This window comes from Lagopus muta, chromosome 10 (genome assembly GCF_023343835.1).
Source record: "Lagopus muta isolate bLagMut1 chromosome 10, bLagMut1 primary, whole genome shotgun sequence".
NCBI lineage: Eukaryota > Metazoa > Chordata > Aves > Galliformes > Phasianidae > Lagopus > Lagopus muta.
Window position 1 is genome coordinate 12,842,584 of NC_064442.1, and position 20,348 is coordinate 12,862,931.

The window sequence follows — 20,348 nt, forward strand, 5'->3', positions numbered from 1 at the left end:
CATGCAGAGCGCTGCTGTCGCCATCTGGCAGTGCTGCTTCCCCGGCTGCTGTGGCTGGGGCTGACCATGGCTGTGTTGGTTCGTCGGCTGCCAGGGCTGTACTGCAGAATGACTGCTGTGCTGCCAGCCTGGAGCTTGCTCATGGCTCTCTGTGAGCAGGTTCAGGTGTCCGATCCTTGCATTGCTTTGTGGCAGACCTCAGAGTTCTCCAAGGAGAGGGTATTTGTCTGTAAAAACACTGTGTTCTTTGCAATAGAAAATTCACTGATACAGTGGGGAAAGCATCTTCAGGAGTTCAGCCCTGCCTGCAGGACTTCTTGTGAAGTCCCCAGCCAATGATTGGCATCTATCACTGCTCCTGCACTTTTGTGCTGTCCATCCTACTGCTCCATAGGTGCTGCAAGCCCCTTATTTCCAGAGAAGTGAAAGCAAAGCCATTGTCATGGAGTTGACTAGATCAATCTATGTCCATGACAGTGTTAAATGCCCTGTACACTACATGATGTTTTGATGTGGAATACTGAAACCCAAAAAGCATAGAACCATGACAGCGATGTAACAGTTGCAGAAGACAGTAGTACTTCAACCTTCCAGCAGCAAGGAAGGTACCTTGCTTTCTTAGCAGAGCTGGAAAGTGTTCCATTTGGTGTGATTTCTGCAGTGTGCTGGGCGCGTTTGTGCAGCTGCAAGAAGAGAACCACAGCTGGGGGCTGAAGCAGGAACAGAACTGGAGGCGTTTTCATTGCTGCAAATGACAGAGTGGTCGTTGTCTGATCCGGAAGGATTCCAATGGCTTTTCATTCAGTGTTTTGAAGCGTTAGTGAGATCTCCTTGGCCATACTTTCTCTCAGAAAATTTGTAATCAGCCCAAAGAAGAGGTGCGGTTTTTGTTTTCTGTTTTGTTCTTTAGTTGATTTATTTACTGTGTGGACCACATTGGTTTCTGTTTTATTTTCTGCATATGACTGGTAGGATGAGGATGTATTGTGCATTACTTAATTTTAGCCTGCTGTCCCTTGTGGGGAACAAGGGGAATTTATTGGGAGTAGCAGAGGAGAAAGGCTAGGAGATAAGCAGCGGCTTCAGAAGGGGGTTGGAGATTGTGGGAAGAGGTGAGAGATGATGTCATGTGGATGTGGAGAACTGTGCCTTGGTGCTTGAGTGCCCTTGTTATGTTAGTTTGGTCAGCGTGAAATAGGGAGGGGTTACAAACTGAGTAGAGAGGTTCCAGATCTGACCTATGCAACGTGTTCTGCACCCAGTACAGAAATAGGTGAGATCCCTACCTGCAAGAGTCTGCTTTGGAGCTGCTTGGGGGGTTTATAGGGCTGTACACTATCTGTTGTGGGATGTATGGGCATCTCGTCTCCCACACCAGTGCCAGGGCTGCGTGCAGAGGCCTTCAAGTGGGAGCCTCACAGCGTGCAGTCTGAGGGCAAACAAAAAGTGATATTTTTTGGAATAAAGTTATAATTTTAAGACAATTACACGTCACTACAGGTGATTGTTAGCAGAAATAGCAGTTTCATGACACGTGTAGGGGTCTTCCTGTGAACTGGTGTGTGTTGGAGGCCCTGGGAGCTGTGGGCTAGCCCTGTCGTTCTGTGCAGTATTACCCGTACAGCAAAGAGAAAAGTACACGCTTATGCTGACGGAGCTCAGTGCCGCTGCCCCGCGCGCAGCTCTCCGCGGTATTTCAGGTTCTCGCATGGTTTTAAGGATCCTTTTTCATTGCCGTTGTGCGAGTCGCCCGGCTCCAAAGGCACAGCGTGCCAACGGGTCTTTTCTGCGAGCAGAGCAGCGTGGGCGGCCGGGAGCGGGGCGATGCCCGCAGGTGCCACCCGGGGGCTCTGCGGGACCCGGCGCGGACGCTGCCGCCGGGCCGCGGGCAGATGGGGAAGGGAAGCGAACTTGGTGGCGGGACGGGGAGATGGAGCTTAGCGGTCGCCTGCGCTGGCGGCGTAGCTCGGGCGCAGGAGAACGTATTTCGTATATTTCGGAACGCGTGTGCTGGTACCCGACGCCGTTCTGAGGTGCGGGATGCGGCGGGTCGCTCGGGGTCACCCCGCAGTACCGCGTGTTCCCGGCTGTGCGGGGCTGCGCTGCACACGGCCCCGCCACCGGCTCGTACCCCCTCCCCCGCTGCCGGGGCCGTGCGCGGAGCTCCCTCCTTCCTTCCCGCCCGCGGCCGCCCGGCGCGGCAGGGGTTAAGGCGGCGGCGGCGCTCTGCGCGGAGGGATACGGAGCCGGAGCCGCGAACGTGGTGCTGAGGCTCCGTAAGCAAAAAAATGTCCGCCTGAGGGAAACCCACAAGTTCCTTCCAGCGGGGGGGGAGCGCCCGGCTCGTCGCCTCCCACCCACCGCGGCCCGCCCGCCGGCCCGGCCTTGATCGCGGAGCGCGCGGGGGCAGCAGGTAGCGGCGGGGACGGAGAAGTTGGGACGGAGCGGCGCGGGGGGGGAAGCGGCGGGCGGGCGCCCGGAGCGGAGGGGCGGCGGCCGAGCCAGGGGCCGCGGGGCGGGAGAGGGGCGGCGGGGCCGGGCGGGAGGCAGCGCCGCGGGCGGCCTGAGGGGCGGCGGCGGGGCCGGGCGGCGCGGGGGCGCGCTCGGTTCCCGGCGCACCCGAAGGAGCGCGGCCCGGCGGGCGGCCCCGCGACTCGGCGGGGAGCGGCGCTGCCGAGCGCCCCCGCGGCGCCGCCGGGCACGAGGCGCAGGCCCCGCCGCCCCTCCTCCCGCCTCTCGGCGCGCGCGCGCTTCTCCCCGCGCGCTCCCGTCCGGCGTCGGCGCGCGGGGGCGTCTCCGGTCCCGAGCGCGAGCGGCGGGGGAAGCGCGGGGAGGGCGGCGGCGGTGGCGATCATGGTCGGGCGGCCATGGCCGTGCTGAGCGGCGGCCCCGCTCGGCGGCCCCATTGTTGCCGGGGCGGTGAGTCGCTTAATCTCTCGCTAATTCCGCAGACTTCGCCGCTTCTCGGTCGTTCGTTTGCTTTCTTTCGCCCGGGGGTCAGGGGGGTGCGATGGGTCCGATCTTCCTTCGCGGCCCCGTCGCGGAGCGGTGCGCGTGGCGGGAGGTGGGGGAGCGGCGGGGAGAGGGAGGAGGACGGGCCAAGGAAAGTTGTGGGGAGTTGGGCGGGCGGCGGGGAGCGCCGCGGCTCGTTTCCCCCCCGCCCCTTCGGGCCCGGCCCGCTGAGTAGAGCTGCTCTGTGCCCGCAGGACGCGAGCGGAGCGCGGGACGATGAACGCGCAGCAGCAGAGGATGGCGGCGATCGGCACCGACAAGGAGCTCAGCGACCTGCTGGACTTCAGCGCGGTACGGAGCGCGGGCACCTGGGCTTGGGCGGCCGGACGGGCCGTGATGCGATGCCGGCGGGGTCGGGGCGTTTAACGTGGCCGGAATCGCCCCGAGGGCCGTCGGCCTCGTCTGGTCGTGAGCGTATGTGAAGCGGCCCCGCGGCTCCGGTACTGGGGATCCTCTCTTTGTGCTTTGATTTTGTGCTTCTCCAGAACCGAAGGAAGAGCTGTAGTAACAGCAACTTGGGCTCCGAAAGTTATAGCTGCTTTATTTATGGGACTTTCGTTTTAACAGACCTTGGAAAAGTGTTTGGTTTAGGAGCATGAGAGCCAGCTAACTGCCCTTCTGCGACTGCCTGTATCCGGTGGCTTTAATTGCAGAGGTCGGTAAGGAAGGTGCTTGGAGCAGTCAGGTGTAAGCTGGGTGGCAGTTCTGAGCTACAACAGCAGCGTTGGACCTTACTGCTTTTTTGTTGTAAGTTGTGTTCCCGTCCAGCAGCTTTGTGGCACTTAGAAGCTGCCCGGAGTATTCTAACTTACTGAGTTTGTGGTTCTGAGCGGGCGTCCTACTCTCTGCTTATCTTCTAGCAGAAATGGTAATAAAATAATTGTTTTGCAATAGCTTTCTCTTAACTGTATGGACCGAGCTAATAATTCAGCTCAGGGCTTCAAAGCCGGCTTATACACCTCTTCTTCTTTTGCAGATGTTTTCCCCACCTGTTAACAGTGGGAAGACCAGGCCAACCACGCTGGGCAGTAGCCAGTTCGGAGGATCAGGTAGGATGCAATGGACCTGAGATCTGTAACATTCATGTCATCAGGGCTCAGTGTTTTTAGCTCAGTCCTCACGTGTTTGAGCCTTTCATTGTATGGATTTTCATAAGACTTTCAGAAGAATTACAGGTGTCTGGTTTGTATTGGCTTTGTTACAGTTCAGAGCAAAAGGTAATACCACAGCTTTGCTCTCTGCTTTCCTGATGAGGTGAGGTGCTGGGTACGTCTGGTGGTGCTGAGGCACAGTGTGTCCATCAATCTGTCACATCAGAAGTGAAGGCCTTCTGTGTCTGATTTTATCAAACTAAGCTGGGCAGTAAGTATTTGAAGTGAAATAGCAAGTAACAGAATACTTCTGACTCAAGAATCTATTTTAGAATTCAAAGGAAATGTATGAGGTGGTGACTAATTTCCTAACAAACAAAGAGCAAAACAAAAACAACAAAACTCCATCTAATGCTCCCTGCGGCTCAAGCCCTGGAATTTTAGAAGTAACTGCCAAGATGCTAACAGTTAAGAGGTCTGAATTAGATCGGATTTATTTCACTGTGTTATTTGAGTAATTTGCTAAAGGTTGCTTACTGGCACAGGTAGAAGCCATGATTGCCTATGGCTTTAGATGTATACTTTAAAAATGTGTAATGTCTGTTTTGGTTCCCTTCTGCTCTCTCCCTTGAGAGCCAGGTTCAGTTCAAGATGCTCAGTTTCCTGGTCCTGTGTAGCTGTCCAAATTTGGACAGATATTTTCTCACATTGAATCTTTGTACATCATGAAAGTGAATAATTGTAATTACATGTTGTAGTGTTTTGTTGCCTGCTGTTTTCACTGCAGTACACTTGATGCCTACTTTCAGAAAGTTTTAAGTCAAGCCTCTAATACGACAGAAATTTAATTTTCTAAAAAAGATGCTTTGTATGACGTTGTTCTTGAACAGGGCTTAGTTATTAACTATCCCTAAACAGAATCTACTTACTAAAGTAGTAACTTTCTGGAGTGGCTTGGTGCCTCTTGTTGGTTTGGTTTTTAGCTTTTCTTTTTGTGATGTTTTTATGAACACGAGGAGGTGATATATATGGTTTTAGTTAGGGTTAATGAAAACAAATGTTTAGAATGCCAGTAGAGGGGTGAAGTGGCTGATGGAAGTTGTGCAGTGCCATTGGCTGTTTACTTAATGCATTGTCAGAGCTCCCTCTGTGGAAGTCCTAGTGACACGTGAGAATTTTGGTTATTAAAAACACTTTAAAACTTTAGTGACTCTTGAGAGACCATCTCCCGTGTTTAATTAATAAAAATATGTAGTAGTGTTTGAAGAAATCCTTTACTTTTATTTCTTAAAATGTGTCAGTAGTTTCCAGTTATCTTTACGAGTAAATGAAATTATTGGCAGTAGTGAGATGGCAATTCCGTATGCAGCATAGTTGATCATCTTTTTCATACAAACATTCAAGATGGTTGTTTTTCAAGTTAGTTTTGAAGGAGGTCCAGACAGCTAAGATTTGTTTCAAGAAGCACGATTTGAAGATTTCCATGCCTCTCCCCCCTCCTATGCCTTGCTTTTCCTGAACAGGTGGAGTAACTTACTGTTGAATAATGAAGTTTTCACTTTTAGTTTAGATCTTAGGGCAGATCTTAGTTACTGTGGTTTGCCCTCTTTGTAGGTAATTCTTTCCCCATTCTTTGTGACTGGCCTAGGAAGAAATAATACGTAAGTACTGAGATTTTTTAGGGGGAAACAGTGTTACTGTCTTCTTGAATTTCTTTACTGATAATGGTGTATCATCACATAGATAGGATCACGAGCAATACAGTGCAGCTGTCTGGCAATCTACAACCTCAACTGAATTCCCCTTGGCTCGGATAATGTTACATAGCTATGGATTTTAGTTCAAAATGTTTTTAGTTGTAGAGATTTACTAGTTTATAGAATTATATGCTTTAATTCTTGTAACGTTACAACAACCAAAGCCTTGAGCTGGGGGGATTGCTCTGCAGGAGTGACAAGGGGCCAACAACTTCCGTGTGAGTTGTGCTCTGAGTCAGCATTTGGTGTTACAGGGAGACCTTGAGGAGCTCGCTGACCAACTACAGGCATTTCTAGCACTGATTTAATTGTCATCCCAGTTTGATTTCAAGTATTCTGTACCTTGTAGGCTGTTCAATATTTCCTTTTTACTTCTTTCCCCTTAAAAATTTGCTTCTTGTTTAAAATTTTGCTTTTTTTTCTGGGGGAAAAAAATAGTATTTGTTAAAACTGTCATTAATAGTGTACGGTATGCACAGGTTTCTTCTTTGAATACGGAACAGTGCTGCCTCTTACAGACTTCCTGTGATTTTGATGATAGTGAGAGCTGTGCAGCTCACTTTGCTGTCTTACACATTAAACACCATTTTTTGATGGTGGTTATTATTTTTCCTGGGGTCTTTGCAAGCAGACTAAAGGAAGATGTTTTCTTAGTTGGAGCAAGACTTGCTTTCTGATCTGTAACTGTAGAGTTCCTGTTTTTTTACTCATTTCAACTTTATAAAATTTAAAAAAATGCCCAGAAATGCCCTCTCATCTAAGCTGCTTAGAGAAGCAGCTTAATGGCTCCCATTAAGTGGGTGCAAATCGTTTGGCCCCCAGTTTAAAAGTTACTATAGAAGGATGGTTAAGTTCTGCTAGGTTGTAAGTCAGGGCTTTGTGAAGTCTGGGGAATACCAAGGTGTTTGCTCTTAATTCTGCAGAAAGAGGCTTGATGTGGTTTAAAAGAAATTTTCGTGTTCACGCTGTAATATGTGTCATTGGATTGCATGGCAGCTAGTGGTGCAGATTTCTGCAGTTTCGAAGAAAGTGCTGCAGTGGAATGAATATGTGAGCACTATTTTGACTAAAAGCTAGCTCGAGTCTTCAGGAATGTCTGGTGTCGGGGGAAGCTTGCTGCTGGTCAATCAGTTATGAATGAAAGCTGCAGATGAAATAAGTGAGCTAATCTGATGTATCACAGTATCTTATGACAGTAAGTCATGTAAGCTGCTGATAAAGTCAAATAAGTTGGTCAGACTTGTGGTGAAAATAAACATATTGGAAAAGCAACCTGATATGTAGTTCTGACTTAAGCTACAGAATATTTCTTGTCACTGCTGTTGTAATATTCTCTTGTTTAAAACAGAACTTGATATTTCTTCCTCCTACGAAACCAACTTGGGAAGATAAGACAGTTTCTGTCTTAGATATTGTAAGACAGAGAGATACTCTCAATCGGGCTTCCATGTTAATTGATCAGACTTTTAGATTTTATTTCTAATGAAATATTTCCACGTTGCTGCTGTAGTAGCAGCATGTATAATTTACAGTGAAATCTTGCTTTATTTTGTTTGTCAAAACCAAAAACTATATACTAGTACAAACGTGGGTGATCAGCCATCTTGGCCTTTATTTATAATGCTCTTAATTAAAATCCAGTTAGAATGTTTAGATGCCTGCCATAGGTGATAATGCTGCAATCTTCTGATGCTTACCAACAGGACTGATTGACATTTCAGTTTTTCCAGTGGTTAATTTTTTTTTCAATCTCAGGTGTGGTACTAAAACAGGACTGCATAGATGCTAAACAGTAGTACACATGAGACAATGTTATCTATGGCCTGCGATCCTGTAGCTTACTGATTCTACTAATGGCATCAGTTTTGTCTCCTTGTTTGCAAATTCACTAGGTTGCCCTTTCCACAAGTGTCTGCTAATCTACCCATTTAGTAAGGAATGTATTGGGATAGTCCACTAATTACTGACTTTTTGAAAAGACTTTTCAAGCTGATAACCTGCCATTAATGTGAGTGCCCTTAAATTAGGGCCCTGTATCTAGAGGCTGGACTCAATATCAGTTGTACTTTAGCAGGTCTGTTACGTTGTCAAGGAAAATTATTGAAATTTGACTTGGTTGCTGTTTATCAGTTCTCTAAACCGTTATTTTGTTTTTAGTGTTGCATCAGCATTTCCTTCCTAAAAAAAAAAATCATAATCCAAACAAACAAAACCAAAAGCTTAGGAGTTATCCCAATGGCAATCTTTTAAATGCTGCATTCGTTAATCCACAGCAAGTGTTGGAGAGAACAGGCTCTCATAGCTGTGATGGTCAAATGGCAGTTGAGAGAAAACTACAGAAATATTTCTGCATGAGTGTGAAAATTAGTTCTTCCAACCTTTCAATACATAGTATTTTCTTTTATCAGAGCACGAATTCCTAATAAGAATCAGTTTTCTGATAGCTTTCTGGTACAGTCTTCCTTGATAGAACATTGTCAGTGCCTGTTCCTAGTTCTTGAATGGAGGCGTTGGCAAGAGGTCTCATGTAGTCACAGTCCTACAGTCATGTACGTGTTAGACCGTGACATCTTCTGATTCAAAAAGAGCGAGAGGAAGGCTTGCAGTTGAGGAATTTGATCCATATTTCTGTTTTTGTCATTAAAAAAAAGTGTTGTGACCTTGTATATTCTTGCTTGCTATTCAAAAGAAGATAAGCTTCCATTATGTTATATGCTGGAGATCCAGGGTGGCTTGATGAAGGAAATTCTGGGTCGTGCTTTATGTTTAGTGTGTCCTCTGTCCACTGGCTCCATGAGAAGCAGTCCAGCAGATGTGGTAACCTGGTAGTTTCTACTTGGGTGTGAGGAGCACTAAGTTCCCTCCTTTCTGAGGAAATTGGTGAGAGTTCTGAGAGACTCATGTTTCAAAGGAGAGGGTGTATGTAGCTTCGTTCCCCTCTTGTTGTCTACAGGAGACCCCCACAGATCACTCTTCAAATGGGCTAAGTGCAAGTTTGATGAATATTTTGGCTTGGGTCCCTCATGTACTGCATTTAGAAACTTGGAAGTGATACGGTGCTAATAAATATGTGACTGCAGCTTGCCTGTTAGCAGTCTCCAGCTCACTGTTGCACTTTCTCTTCTTCCTCTACTTCCTTTCTTTGGAAAAACAGTTTCTCAGGGTCTTTGTCCCTGAGCACTCCTTGAACGCACAGAGTGGCTGAAGAGCTGCTTCCATATTCTTGCTGAAGAAGGAGGAGGGCAGATAAGTGGGACAAAGTAAGAGAACCAATAACTCAAAATCCATCTCTCTGTGGTTGCAAAGATACTGAGGTGTGGATTGCTCACAATTTCCTTGCTGTCTTCCAGATAGCTAAGCTCAGATTTTTAGTAGCATGTGGCCTTTTGTAGCATTCTGTTTAGGGAGATGCTTGAACCCATCAATGAGGAACTCATCAGTACCTTGTGGAAAATTAATTTGTTATTTCCAGCAGTTAGTTTTCCCTGGGTAGGGAGCAGTGATGTGAGCACTGTGTAAGCAAGCTTAGCATCTGACCTCTGCTACGGGTGTGAATATTCTTGGGTCGCAATACAAGGAAGATGCCTGCATTGGTATTTGTGGGTGCCTTCAGAGGAGTGTCCAGAGGTTTGGAGAGTTGTCTTTGTGACATGGTGTGAGGAATTTGATTTGAAGTTGCAGTTCTGTTTTTGGATTTACTCAGGCAGCAGTGTTGGTGTAAATGTAAATGTGAAGACAAAAGGCTTGAGTGAAGTGGAAGAGGAAACCTGCAAAGGGACTGAGGGCAAATTGCGAGTCACAAAAAGAGGTGTGGATGACATTCCTACACGTCTGTATGCTCTGTGTTTGCTGTTGAATCGGTCCGCAGTCCCGTGGTTACCAGGGACCTTGCAGTACATGTGTAGTTTTTGCTGAAGGAGTTTTGTTTGTTAGTCTGGTGTGGTTCTTGGGATTGTTTGACAGGAAATTCGTGTTTGTCATTCGTACATCAGATGACAAAGATCCCCTTCCCCCTAACTTTGTTCCAGCTGTCACAGAGGACTCAGCCCCTTAGTAATTCTGCTATCAAACCAGCGTGACAGCTGTTTGCCGTGCTTCCATTTGATTGCAGTTGAGTCTGTGGACACCGTTACATTGATGTACTGGGTGTACTGTATGCAGTACACTGAACTTGGAAACAGAAACTGTGTTCTTAACTTGCTGAAGTGTAGTGAGAATTTCCTAAGTTGAAAGTTGCATAAATTGATTTATGAGTAGAGAGACTTCAGGGCATTAATAGAAGAACCTAGTACTCAGTCTCCACAAGCTCCAAGCTTACTGTTTTAAAAGTTGGAAGGTGTGAATGAATTGTAGTAGTTTTCTAGATCTCTCAAGCTGAATTCTGTGGACTACTAAAATACTTTTTTTTTTTTTTTTTTTCTTTACTGGAATTTTGAAGGATCGTGTTATTTGGGATATGAGAATTGAATATATTTGGAAGCTTTGTAAAATGTCTTAAATTACCTGTAGAGCCTGATGTGACCCAAGTGACAGAAAAATAGGCCTCTTGCCTTAAAGTTCCTTCAAAATAAGTATTAGATTTTTAATTTGAGAATTATTTCAAGAAATAATTTTATTGAATAGAGTATGTCCTCTGGAAAAGCTTTGTTTGTGGAGGCATTGTCTAATTTAACATAACATATCACTATGCCAGAAGTACTTTTTTACACTTCTGAAGAAGTCAGTAGCAAAATTAGATGAGTTCTGTATGTTGTCTTTTGGCGTCACTAAATTTAAATAAGAAATAAAGAAGAAAAGGTGCCATGTGTGAAGTATTTGGTTAAGATTGTTCCCGGGTACCCTTAATTATTATGAAATGGTATATATGCGTTAATGACTGTTTTTGATAATTGAGCACTGTAAGATTATTACTTTAAGGATAGGAAATGTAGTTGAAAATCATTTTTTCTATCTTAAGGCATAATGCCTTTCTAAATTTTTGTTTCTTAGTAAGGGAGTCCAGAAGTTGCTAGTTTTAATGAATACTTCAACCTGGTGATTCCAAAGTAGTTGCAGGCTTTCTGAAATGCTACAATCCATTATTCTGATGGTGGTTGGGAGAAGGTTTTTTTTCTGTTATGTCTGAGATGAGATAATGATAATTTTTTTAATGTATTGAATGAAAGCCTTGTTTATTTTTTTTCATTTGTAAAACAAAGCTGTGTTTGTAAACAACATTCAAAAACATAAAGGACATACTTTTTTGTGAAGATGTTAACTGAATACCAAGAATGACCAGAAAGAGCAGCTCTTGTTAAATTTAATAATGTCTTACTGTTTTCAGAGGATAATCGGGCTAAAATCACCCAGCCCATCCTTAGGACTTTGTTGGATTCTTCTCATATGATGAGGATTTTTGTTTTTTTCTGGGAAGAAGGAGCTGAAATTCCTGTAAATACAAGTCTTCATGTTTTCACCAATGTAATAGGGGAAGATAATGTTGATCAGATCAAACTGATTTGCTGGTATTTTACAGAGGTTCTTGGAAGAGAAAGAGACGATTAAAAAAGGGTTTACTTTACAGCCCAGTTAATAGGAATGCTAGTAGAAAAAAACTGTAGAATGACATTTAAAAAGGGAGGTAAGAAGTGCAAAAACTCTCACGAGTCAAAATTTCTCTGTTTTTTAGGTGGATTGTAGTGTAGAGTTCCATTAATGCAGAGAACTTGCTTTCATTGTTTTACTTTCCTTTGGGAAAAACTACAGGAAATATTTTATTCATGTTTTGTCTCTTTGCTGCTGAGAAGGTTGAAGCAGTAATGTTAAACAGAAGTGCATTCTGAGCCTTATTCTTTGTGAGAATTGTATTGGACTATTTTGCCTCTTTTAAAACATGAAGATACATGGTTAAGGAACATGTCTAGTAAAACAAAGCCCAGTTTTGGTCATTACTAGCTGCATACAGTTTGTGGGTGGAATGCTGGTGAATAGCATCGTGTGTGTGCTCTGTGTGTGATGTATGTAATGCAGCATAAACGGAAGCTTACACTTAATTTGATAAGAGCTTGGTCTGTGATGTTACCAGGTGTCTGTTTTTATTCAGTTTAGACTGTGACCAAAATATATTGTTAATTTAAATATCATTCTCTTCATGTTTTAATTCTCTCATCTTCTTCTGTGTTCAGGTTTTATAGTCTTCATTGCACTGTTTCCAGGGCTTACCTGAAGCAATAAATGCACACAGATTGGTGGTTTCTATGTGTACTCCTTCCATTTCTAACGTCTGTGTAGAAGTGCAAAATGACTGTTCTTTTCTTTGAATGAGGCATGTAGAATGAAGCAGACAGAAGATCTAGCCAGCTGTAAACATTACTACGATTTGTACCTATTAGAATCTGATGTGTAAGCAGAATGTAGATAAATTAATTTTAAATAACATTGCTTTACTACCTTAGCTTCATCTAGTTCTATTGAAAAACAAGATTAAGCCTAAAACAGATAAATCCAGGATGAAATGACTGAATTTCACATTCTAGACACATCTTGTCATCAAGTGTCTCCTGAATTTTCTACTTTGTTGCATTAGTGGTAGGAGGTGCCGTGAAAATTGGCTTGAGAGAAGTTTGAAGTATTTTTAATTTTCTGTGGGAAAATGAAATTCAGTGTTTATATTCATATTTTTTGTTTTGTTTGAGTGCAAGATACTATTGGCTGGGCGGCTGCTCTGTGAAGCAATGAAAGCAGACAGCTTGGCTCGCTGGACATCTCCTGTGTTGTGAGGTTGTGATGATTTTCAGTGTGACACCTATACCTGTTCCAGTTTCTTCAGGCAGCAGCTCCATGAGTCATAATCCTTGCAGGAGAACACAGCTTAAAATAATCACCGATTGTTTCCTTGCGATTCTGTTTGCTGCCCACTGCAAATAAACAAGAGCAGGAATGACAATATCGTTTAATCCTTTAATGTTCGCTCTTGACGTGCAAAAGATTTGCTTGTAATAGAGAAGTAATCCATAAGGAGGGTAGCTGCTCTTTCATCTTCCTGAATGCTAAATGAGGCTAAGGCTTTTATGAAAAGGGGGCAATTTAATGAAGATGACCGAGTTTTGGCGTAGTGGAAAGCTTTCCTGTATTTCTGTAAGCGAACATGGTGCTTACTACAGCAGAGTTCCAATGGCTGTGTTCTACAGTGTGGCTTTGTGAGATTAGCTTTCGTGATGCTTAGATGCCAGGATGATTGAGTGGTGCCATAAATCAAGACTCGTCTCCTGTAGTTTGATTTATAAAATGAATGCACTTCATGTGTATAAATGTGTGTTGTGTCTGAAATGTGTTCTTGGGTATGTGTAAGGTTTTTATTCTAGTATTTACTTTGACTTTTTATTTGGTAACCTTGAGATTATACCTGATCCCGTGTTCGCTGTCCTGAGTAGAGGGTAGTGGTAAGTGCACGAAAGGAGGAACAATAACGTTGTCAATATCACTTGTGGCAGGAATGTCCAAGTCAGATATTTTTCCTACAAGTGCTTTTAGGTGCCAAATTTAAAAACTAACAAGCAATAAAAAAAAAAAAAAAGTGAACAAACAAGAACCCAAAGCCGAAAAAATATACCATCTTTTTTTTCCCTTTTAGTTATCATTTAGTTGACTTGGAATTGCTTTTTAGTAACCTATACTACTACTATTTTAGTAAAGCAAACTAGATGAGACCTGGCATTTCAAAAGGAAGTAGGGAGAGGCTTTAAAGGATGTGAGACCTTACTCTTTCCAGAACATATTCTGCCAAATGTCTTTTAGGCCTTCATAAATCAGGACAAGGGACCTGTAAGTCAGTTTCTATAAAGTGGGAAGCAGTCAGCTTTTATAGAAGTTAACTTAATCTTTTTTTACTCCCAATAAAATTTAAGGAAAGTTGTGGTTCTTCCCAGGAAGAAGCTGATATTCTTCACGATGAGTGCTGTGTTACACAACCAGACATGATCTTAAAGATTGCTCAACCCTTTAGGGTGGCCAGGAGTGTGGAGAATGTGGTCATATTGTTGTGCTTCTCACTGTATTACAGAAGGGTATCTGTCCATCTTAGGCGAGCAACAACGTGCTGATTTTAGTCTGCTTTATGAAAACTATCTGTGGTAAAAGTACAGAAATGGATATGTAACTTACATTTCTATCTTATCCTTTTTATGTCTTGAGTAACTGTCCCTATGTAGTAGTATACAAATGCCTGCAATTCTGGAGCAATTGATATTGGAGCAATATATTCTTCCTGTTTAAAACTAAATGTTATGTAAATAAATTTCAAGCTGTGTTGAGGCTGTATGTGCTTGAAGTAATTTCAGGGTAGGTTATGAACAATTCTAGGAAATGATGTCTTTTAAGAGTGATACAGTAGAACCAGAATTTATGTATGTGTATGTCCTTAACGTGGATTAAATCTGCTTCTCTTTTCAATACGTGTGGAATAGTGAACAACAGCTTCAGTCATCTGCTCATTCGCTATGCACCAAGATTGCTGTGTTGCTTTATTTCGTTAGCAGAAATTGGGAGTGCAGAGGCGGTGAAGGCCTGGCTATGGAAGATGCTGTGTAACATGGTTTATATTTCATAACGGTTATATTCCTTGTGGCCTTTTGGTAGCCTATATTAATTTTACCAAGCAAATGGCATTTTTTTTTTTTCCTAGATTCAGCTGTTTATTTTTAGGGAATGTAAGTGCCCTGTGAACAACCATCCAAAAATCCACAGCTTTATACCTTACGTGTCTGCAAGTGAAAATTGGTGTGTATATGATAATGTGACTTGTGTTGCAGTGAGGAATTGGCCAGAGTTTGGACATCGCTCATATATGTGTCATAGGTTGTGTCTGGCTGGGGACTGAAGAACATGCCGTTGCCATAGCAATACAAGTCCTTTTGAAGGCAGAATTCTTGGCAGTGCTATTGCATCTCCTGCGGTGCTTGGTGCGTTCATCTGAAGGTATCTGGTCTGTCTCAGCGCATAGCTGGTGGAAAGAGCAGCAAGAATAAGGTTTCCTTTGTCGTAACTAACTGTTGGCTAAACCTGTGTTCAGAAAGCTACAGCTTTAAAAACTTTGTGCTGTGAGTAATTCTTACAGTGTTCTTAGCTTGAGTGCTGTGTATAGTGAGTGCATATAGATTGAGATGCCATAACAACTAACTGATATTTGTTGCGTAAGTGTACTATTCTGTAACTTCATAGTTTTCTACAGTGTTTGTCCTTCTGGTTTTCAGAGTTTTTCCTCTGTGGTTTTGGATACTGGTAATCAATTTTGTTGTGAAAATCTGTTTCCTGACTTACAGCGCTTTCCAACTTGCTGTTTTCCAAGAGAAATGATTGCCTTGCTCCTGTCTGATTTATATTGTCAAACACCGAATGTGGCACTAATTTGGGGGTGGGGAATCAATCTCTTTTGGAAGTGTGTAGTTCTTTGTTCACTTGGAAAATGCACCTTACACAGGATCCTTTTTTTTTTTAATGGGTGAATCTTTGTAAGTATCTCCTTGGACTGCGGTAATGCTATGGAATTAAGAGAAGGTGCTCATTTGGAGCTCAGAGGCAAGTAACATAGCACAGATACTCTAGGCAGCAGTAACATCCATTTCTACGTGTTATTGGGAGTTGAGTGTTTCCTGGAGACTTAGACAACTTTTTCACCTTTTCTTTAGATTCTTTGGTTTAAAAAATATTTGGCACTTTCAAATAAGAGACAGAATTGTGATAAATGCTCTGCGGTGTACTTTCATATACTTTCTCAAGAAACTGGAATTTCTTGTGCTTGAATTCAGTTGTTACTGAAAGAACCTCTAGAATAGAAGAATTTTGGTTACCCATGTAGCTTGCTCAAGCCTTTTTTCCTTTTTTTTTTTCTTTCTATAATGTAAGCTGTTTTTTAGCTTCATCATTTTCCCTGAAGTAGTAGACATAGATAAGACTCAAGCATCTCACTTTTTTCTTCCCATGTAAAATGAAGAATGAAGTAATTAATGCTTGTACTTGAAAAAGACTTTTTGTCTGCTGTAGCAGATGTGTGCGTGCCATATTTGTGATCTTTAGCTTGCTTTTTGTTTTTAATTCTTGCCCTTCTGCCCCTTTCTCAGAGTAGGAAAGAAGCACAGCTCGTTTGGCTTGGCCTCAGGAAGCGTCCCAGAGTTGCTGCTCTAAGCAGTTTAGACATGGCTTGCTTCTTAGGGCTTTCACATGTGTTGGCATAACATGGATAGGCAAGCAGCGGAGGAAGTGACCTTGGCAGGCTGACCAGATACCGTTCCAGGGACAGGTCAGTATTGATTATGCTGAGAATGCGAACCAAGGGAATTAAACTCTGCAAGGTATCTGTTTATTTTGTTTTCCCTTTTTAAAGCAAATTTAGCGCTGCATCAGCAGACACGTACTGCAGCTCTTTGGCGATCCTTGGGAACAAACACAACATTAATAACCCAAGTTTCCTCCAACTATCACCATTTTATCTCAAGTCACCTTCGGGGAAAACTCTTGCAGGTCTCCAGCAAAAGTTCTACTTGGTGTGCTCTTAGGCTCTGAGTCAGTTGGTAGCTGAGTAGGTACTGTGCCTGGTTTTGTGGCACAGGTTTGCTGAAGTACACTGAGGTGAATGGATTCTGTTCTGAATATTTAAGTATGAATCACTACTGGTCTTATTTCATCAGGCTTAGTGAAGAGTATGTTTAGAATGTGTGTGAGAAGATAGGTTATCTGTCTCTTGAAATTCTAATTCAGAAAAGGTTTTACAGTTTGCTGACTGATTCTAAAACCAGATGAGCAGCTCCTGTAATCCGTGTAGAAAGCTTCTGTCTTAAGATATTCAGTACTTTTTAATATCCTCTGGTTTTGTTTCCAGCTGTACTGTTTTATCAGACCATTTGAAATATAGGAGCATGGAGTACTGGAGTTATGAACTAAATGCAAGTTTCTCAAATTGTGAATGTTTTTTATTGCCTTGATGACTTTTTTTTTCATGAAAATTCCTGTCTAAAAATTTCTAGCAAATTCTCAGAATTGCTAAATACTGCTGTTGTCTTTGTCATTTAAATAAGCTAAAACAGGCATGATAATCTCCATAGAAATCATTTGCTAAGATAGTAATATTAAATAATGAGAAGAGAATAATCTTGAGTTTTAAAGGATGGAGCTTTCAGGGAAGTGGTAGGCTCTGTATGATAGATTAATAGGAATAAATTTCAAATCACTTAAGCGATGCTAATGTAACTTGAATGTATTTTCAGTGTTAATTTTCACTCCTTCCTTTTGTGTGTAATCTCTGTGGTTTTACTTCTTTTTTTAAATTCAGCTTTTTATTTATGTTGACAAAATTCTGGGTTTTTTCTTGTTCATTTTAGTTCTTACTGTATCTACTGCATGCCCCTTGTACATGTAGTAAGTGCAGTTCTTCAAAAATGTGGAAATGCAAATTGCTGTGTAGGACTCTTACCAACGTTCTGAAAGAAAGGGACTCTTGTTACTTCAGCACTGTTTCGGCACACCTTTACAAATTACATATGCTTCTCATTTCTGTAAATTTCACTTGAAGCTGATCTAAGAAAGAAAGCATGGAAAAATATGTTTGCCTGAATTTCTTTACGGAATAAAATTCCTAGCCTTGAACGGTTTCCTGATACAAAAACAGAAAACAGCCCTGTCCATAGCTATCCTGTGTATTTAATGGATTAAATTCGCTTTGACAGCTGGATATATGTACCAGTGTCTAGCCTATGGCCATGATCTAATAATCATGGATATGGTAACAAGTCGTCTAAAAAGATTCCGTAATCAAGTGTTTTCCTTGACAAAACCTACTGTGACTGAAACAAGAAATGAGGCTGTGTTAATGTGACTACATTTGCTCTGTGCTTGTATTCTGAATACTTAATAAATACCCTTTGTGATGCAGCAGAACCTGTGCTTTCAGCAGAGGTGGAAAAGCTGATTGTGCTACAATGGAACATGTTTTAAAGTTACAAAAGAAATTTGATCTAACCTAATTGAAAAACATTTTCTCTTTTCCCTAATGGGCTTTTAAACGTGTTTATTTTTCTGTCTTAAAAAGAGCTGTATACCCTTAAGCAGAGCCTTTTGTGAAATGCATAATTCCTGTATCATAATCTTAGTATATGAAGAGAAACTTAAGAAGTTACTGATGAGTAAGTGTATGTCAAAGGGAGTGCTTAAAACAGCAGATATTTTGGAAACAGCTGTTTTACTGTGTGCTGAACACTGGGCTTTGACCTGGGCTTCATGTGACTAGTAAAACCTGCACTGAATGTAAATACCCTTTAACAACAGAAAAATGCCTTGACCCTCCAACAGCCCACTTTAACGTGAACTTACTCGTGTGTTTTGCCAGCCTGCAGCATGCTATGAGTATTGCTTTGCATTTAGCTCTGGCTTTTTGGGAGGGCTGGTTTAGGTTCTGTACACTCCATTCAATGAAATGCAGCAGATTAGATTAAAAACAACATTTCAAAAATTGTAACTTTTGTTCTCTTTCACTTCAAAAAGAATTTCCAGAGCAACCCTTAGGAGCTGTGTTTTGGGAAGGCACTGCTGAGGGAGAGAGTGGGAAGGAATTTAATAGATGAAACACTGCTTTAGGATTAGCTGGGAATTAGCTGTTTACCTTAGTTTATGGGATATGTTTTGGCAACATCTGAATGGGATTGTTTTGAGGTAGGACTTAAAAAAAAATTTAATGTCTACTTTCTCTTGCTTTTGTAGCTCAAGTGATTTGAAGTGCTTATTTGAGTGTGACAGTGGTTACAGTGAGGATGAGGTTTGCACTGAGCTGCTATTGGAACAGGCTCATAAAACTGGGGGAAATTAAAAGGTAGAAGTATCTTATGGGAGAGCTTGAAATATTGGTCCAGATGAAACATGCTGGTGTTATTAACCATTCCACCTGCTTGACATGCAAGAAGCTTCAAGGGATTCTTAACCACTATATCTTTTGCTGATAGGCAGTGTGTATGTTGGGTCCTGTGCTGGTTTGTTGTTGTAGATAGATGTCTTTTCCAACTTAGTCATGAATGTATTTCAGAATACCACAGAATATTACTGTGGTAATGAAACTGTGCATGAAGGCAACTTTCATGTTTGTTTGGACAGGATTATGTTATCAAAAACCTTACAACAAAGTTTGAAAGCATGAACAACTGACAAATGAAGTGGTGTTGTCAATTGAGGATGGAGATTAAGAACTCCTCTGTGTTCTCCATGAGGATGGCTATGTCCATTCCCACATACTTGCTACTGCCCAGTACCTGATTTTGGTAGCTGTGGAAATCCTGGTTCTGGCCTTCAATGGTAGGCTGGTATTAATGTGAAGTACTCCTTCATTTCTGAATGAATGAATCTTAATATGAATTTAATTCTTGTTTTAGAGGAAAAATTAAAGACAAATTTGTAAGGAATGATGGTTAAACTTACTGGCTTATATGCAGTGAGGCTTCCAATAGTAGGTATAATAGTAGGTATTAACGGTATATTAAAACTTTCTTAATAGAATTGCTGTTGCATAAAGCAATAAATGTGGGGTAGTTAACTTCTTTGCATAAAGTAAGTTAGAATTTGTCTGAATGTTCAGCTGATGCTTAATAATCTTTGATTTTTTTTTGGTCCTAGCCTTGCTTTCATTCATGTCATTAATGTAGTTAACTAATCCTAGGAGCATGTGATTCCTCCAGGCATTTGTACGCTATGAACCAAATGAATGCCAGTCCTGAACACTGTATCCTGTGTTGTGTTTTCACTTCCAGTTAATCTTTCTAACGCATCTTGATGGACAAAATGCCCAGGGACAATTCAGAAACTTTCTCTTTCATTGCTTTTCCCAGTACTGTAATGTTTGTTACAGTGGTGTCATACAGAAGTGTCGTCTTATTTTGGTGGTGGATTGGACGAGATAGGAGTGCGCAGTAGTGTGGACATAAGCATCATGAATAGTGGCTGTTCTTATGCATTTTTTGCATTCATTTTTTCCATCAGTGTGTACTTCCAGAATCACTCAAACAAAGATTTGTTGCATATCACATCTTTCTGGGGTTTGGAACCTGTTTTTCCTTTTAAAAATCATTTGTCAGCAATGTTTAGTGTTTTTTTGAGCCTTATGATCTTACACAGCTGAAATGAGTTTTTGAATCTGTTTTTAGGCCTTCTTTTCTTCTGAAGCCTAGTGATTGATTTTAGTGCAGGCAGATCTTTGGGGTGGGAGGAAGGGGAAAATTCCATCCCTTTTGGAAAGGATCTTGGAAATACACAGGGTATAGAAGTTATTGGCATTTGGAATTACGTTATTATAAGTGATACGGAGGAAGTTTGGGTCATGGTCATTTCTACTTGGTAGTTGAAGAACTTGAGAATACTATATCACTTGGTTACAGTGAACTTTGTGTTACAGTGAACTTCGTGTTGAACTTGGTTTAACCAAGATACAGAATGGCTGGAGGTATCAGGCTTCTGAGAAATTTTCTTTGAAGAT

At 42.2% G+C, this 20,348-nt stretch overlaps 1 protein-coding gene across 3 annotated transcripts in view; it reads left to right on the top strand.

Annotated features, from left to right (window-relative positions):
• The first annotated feature begins 2,262 nt into the window (after positions 1-2,262).
• The window catches only part of TCF12 (transcription factor 12), a 151,891-nt gene continuing 133,805 nt past the window's right edge, over positions 2,263-20,348 (top strand). The window contains exons 1-3 of one of the 3 annotated variants that reach the window (XM_048955773.1): positions 2,263-2,413; positions 3,207-3,303; positions 3,989-4,061. In XM_048955773.1, the coding sequence (XP_048811730.1) occupies positions 3,229-3,303; positions 3,989-4,061 (148 nt within the window). In that variant the 5' untranslated portion in view covers positions 2,263-2,413; positions 3,207-3,228. The remainder of the gene's footprint in view (positions 2,414-3,206; positions 3,304-3,988; positions 4,062-20,348) is intronic. The other 2 variants (XM_048955774.1, XM_048955772.1) reach the window with 2 other exon arrangements.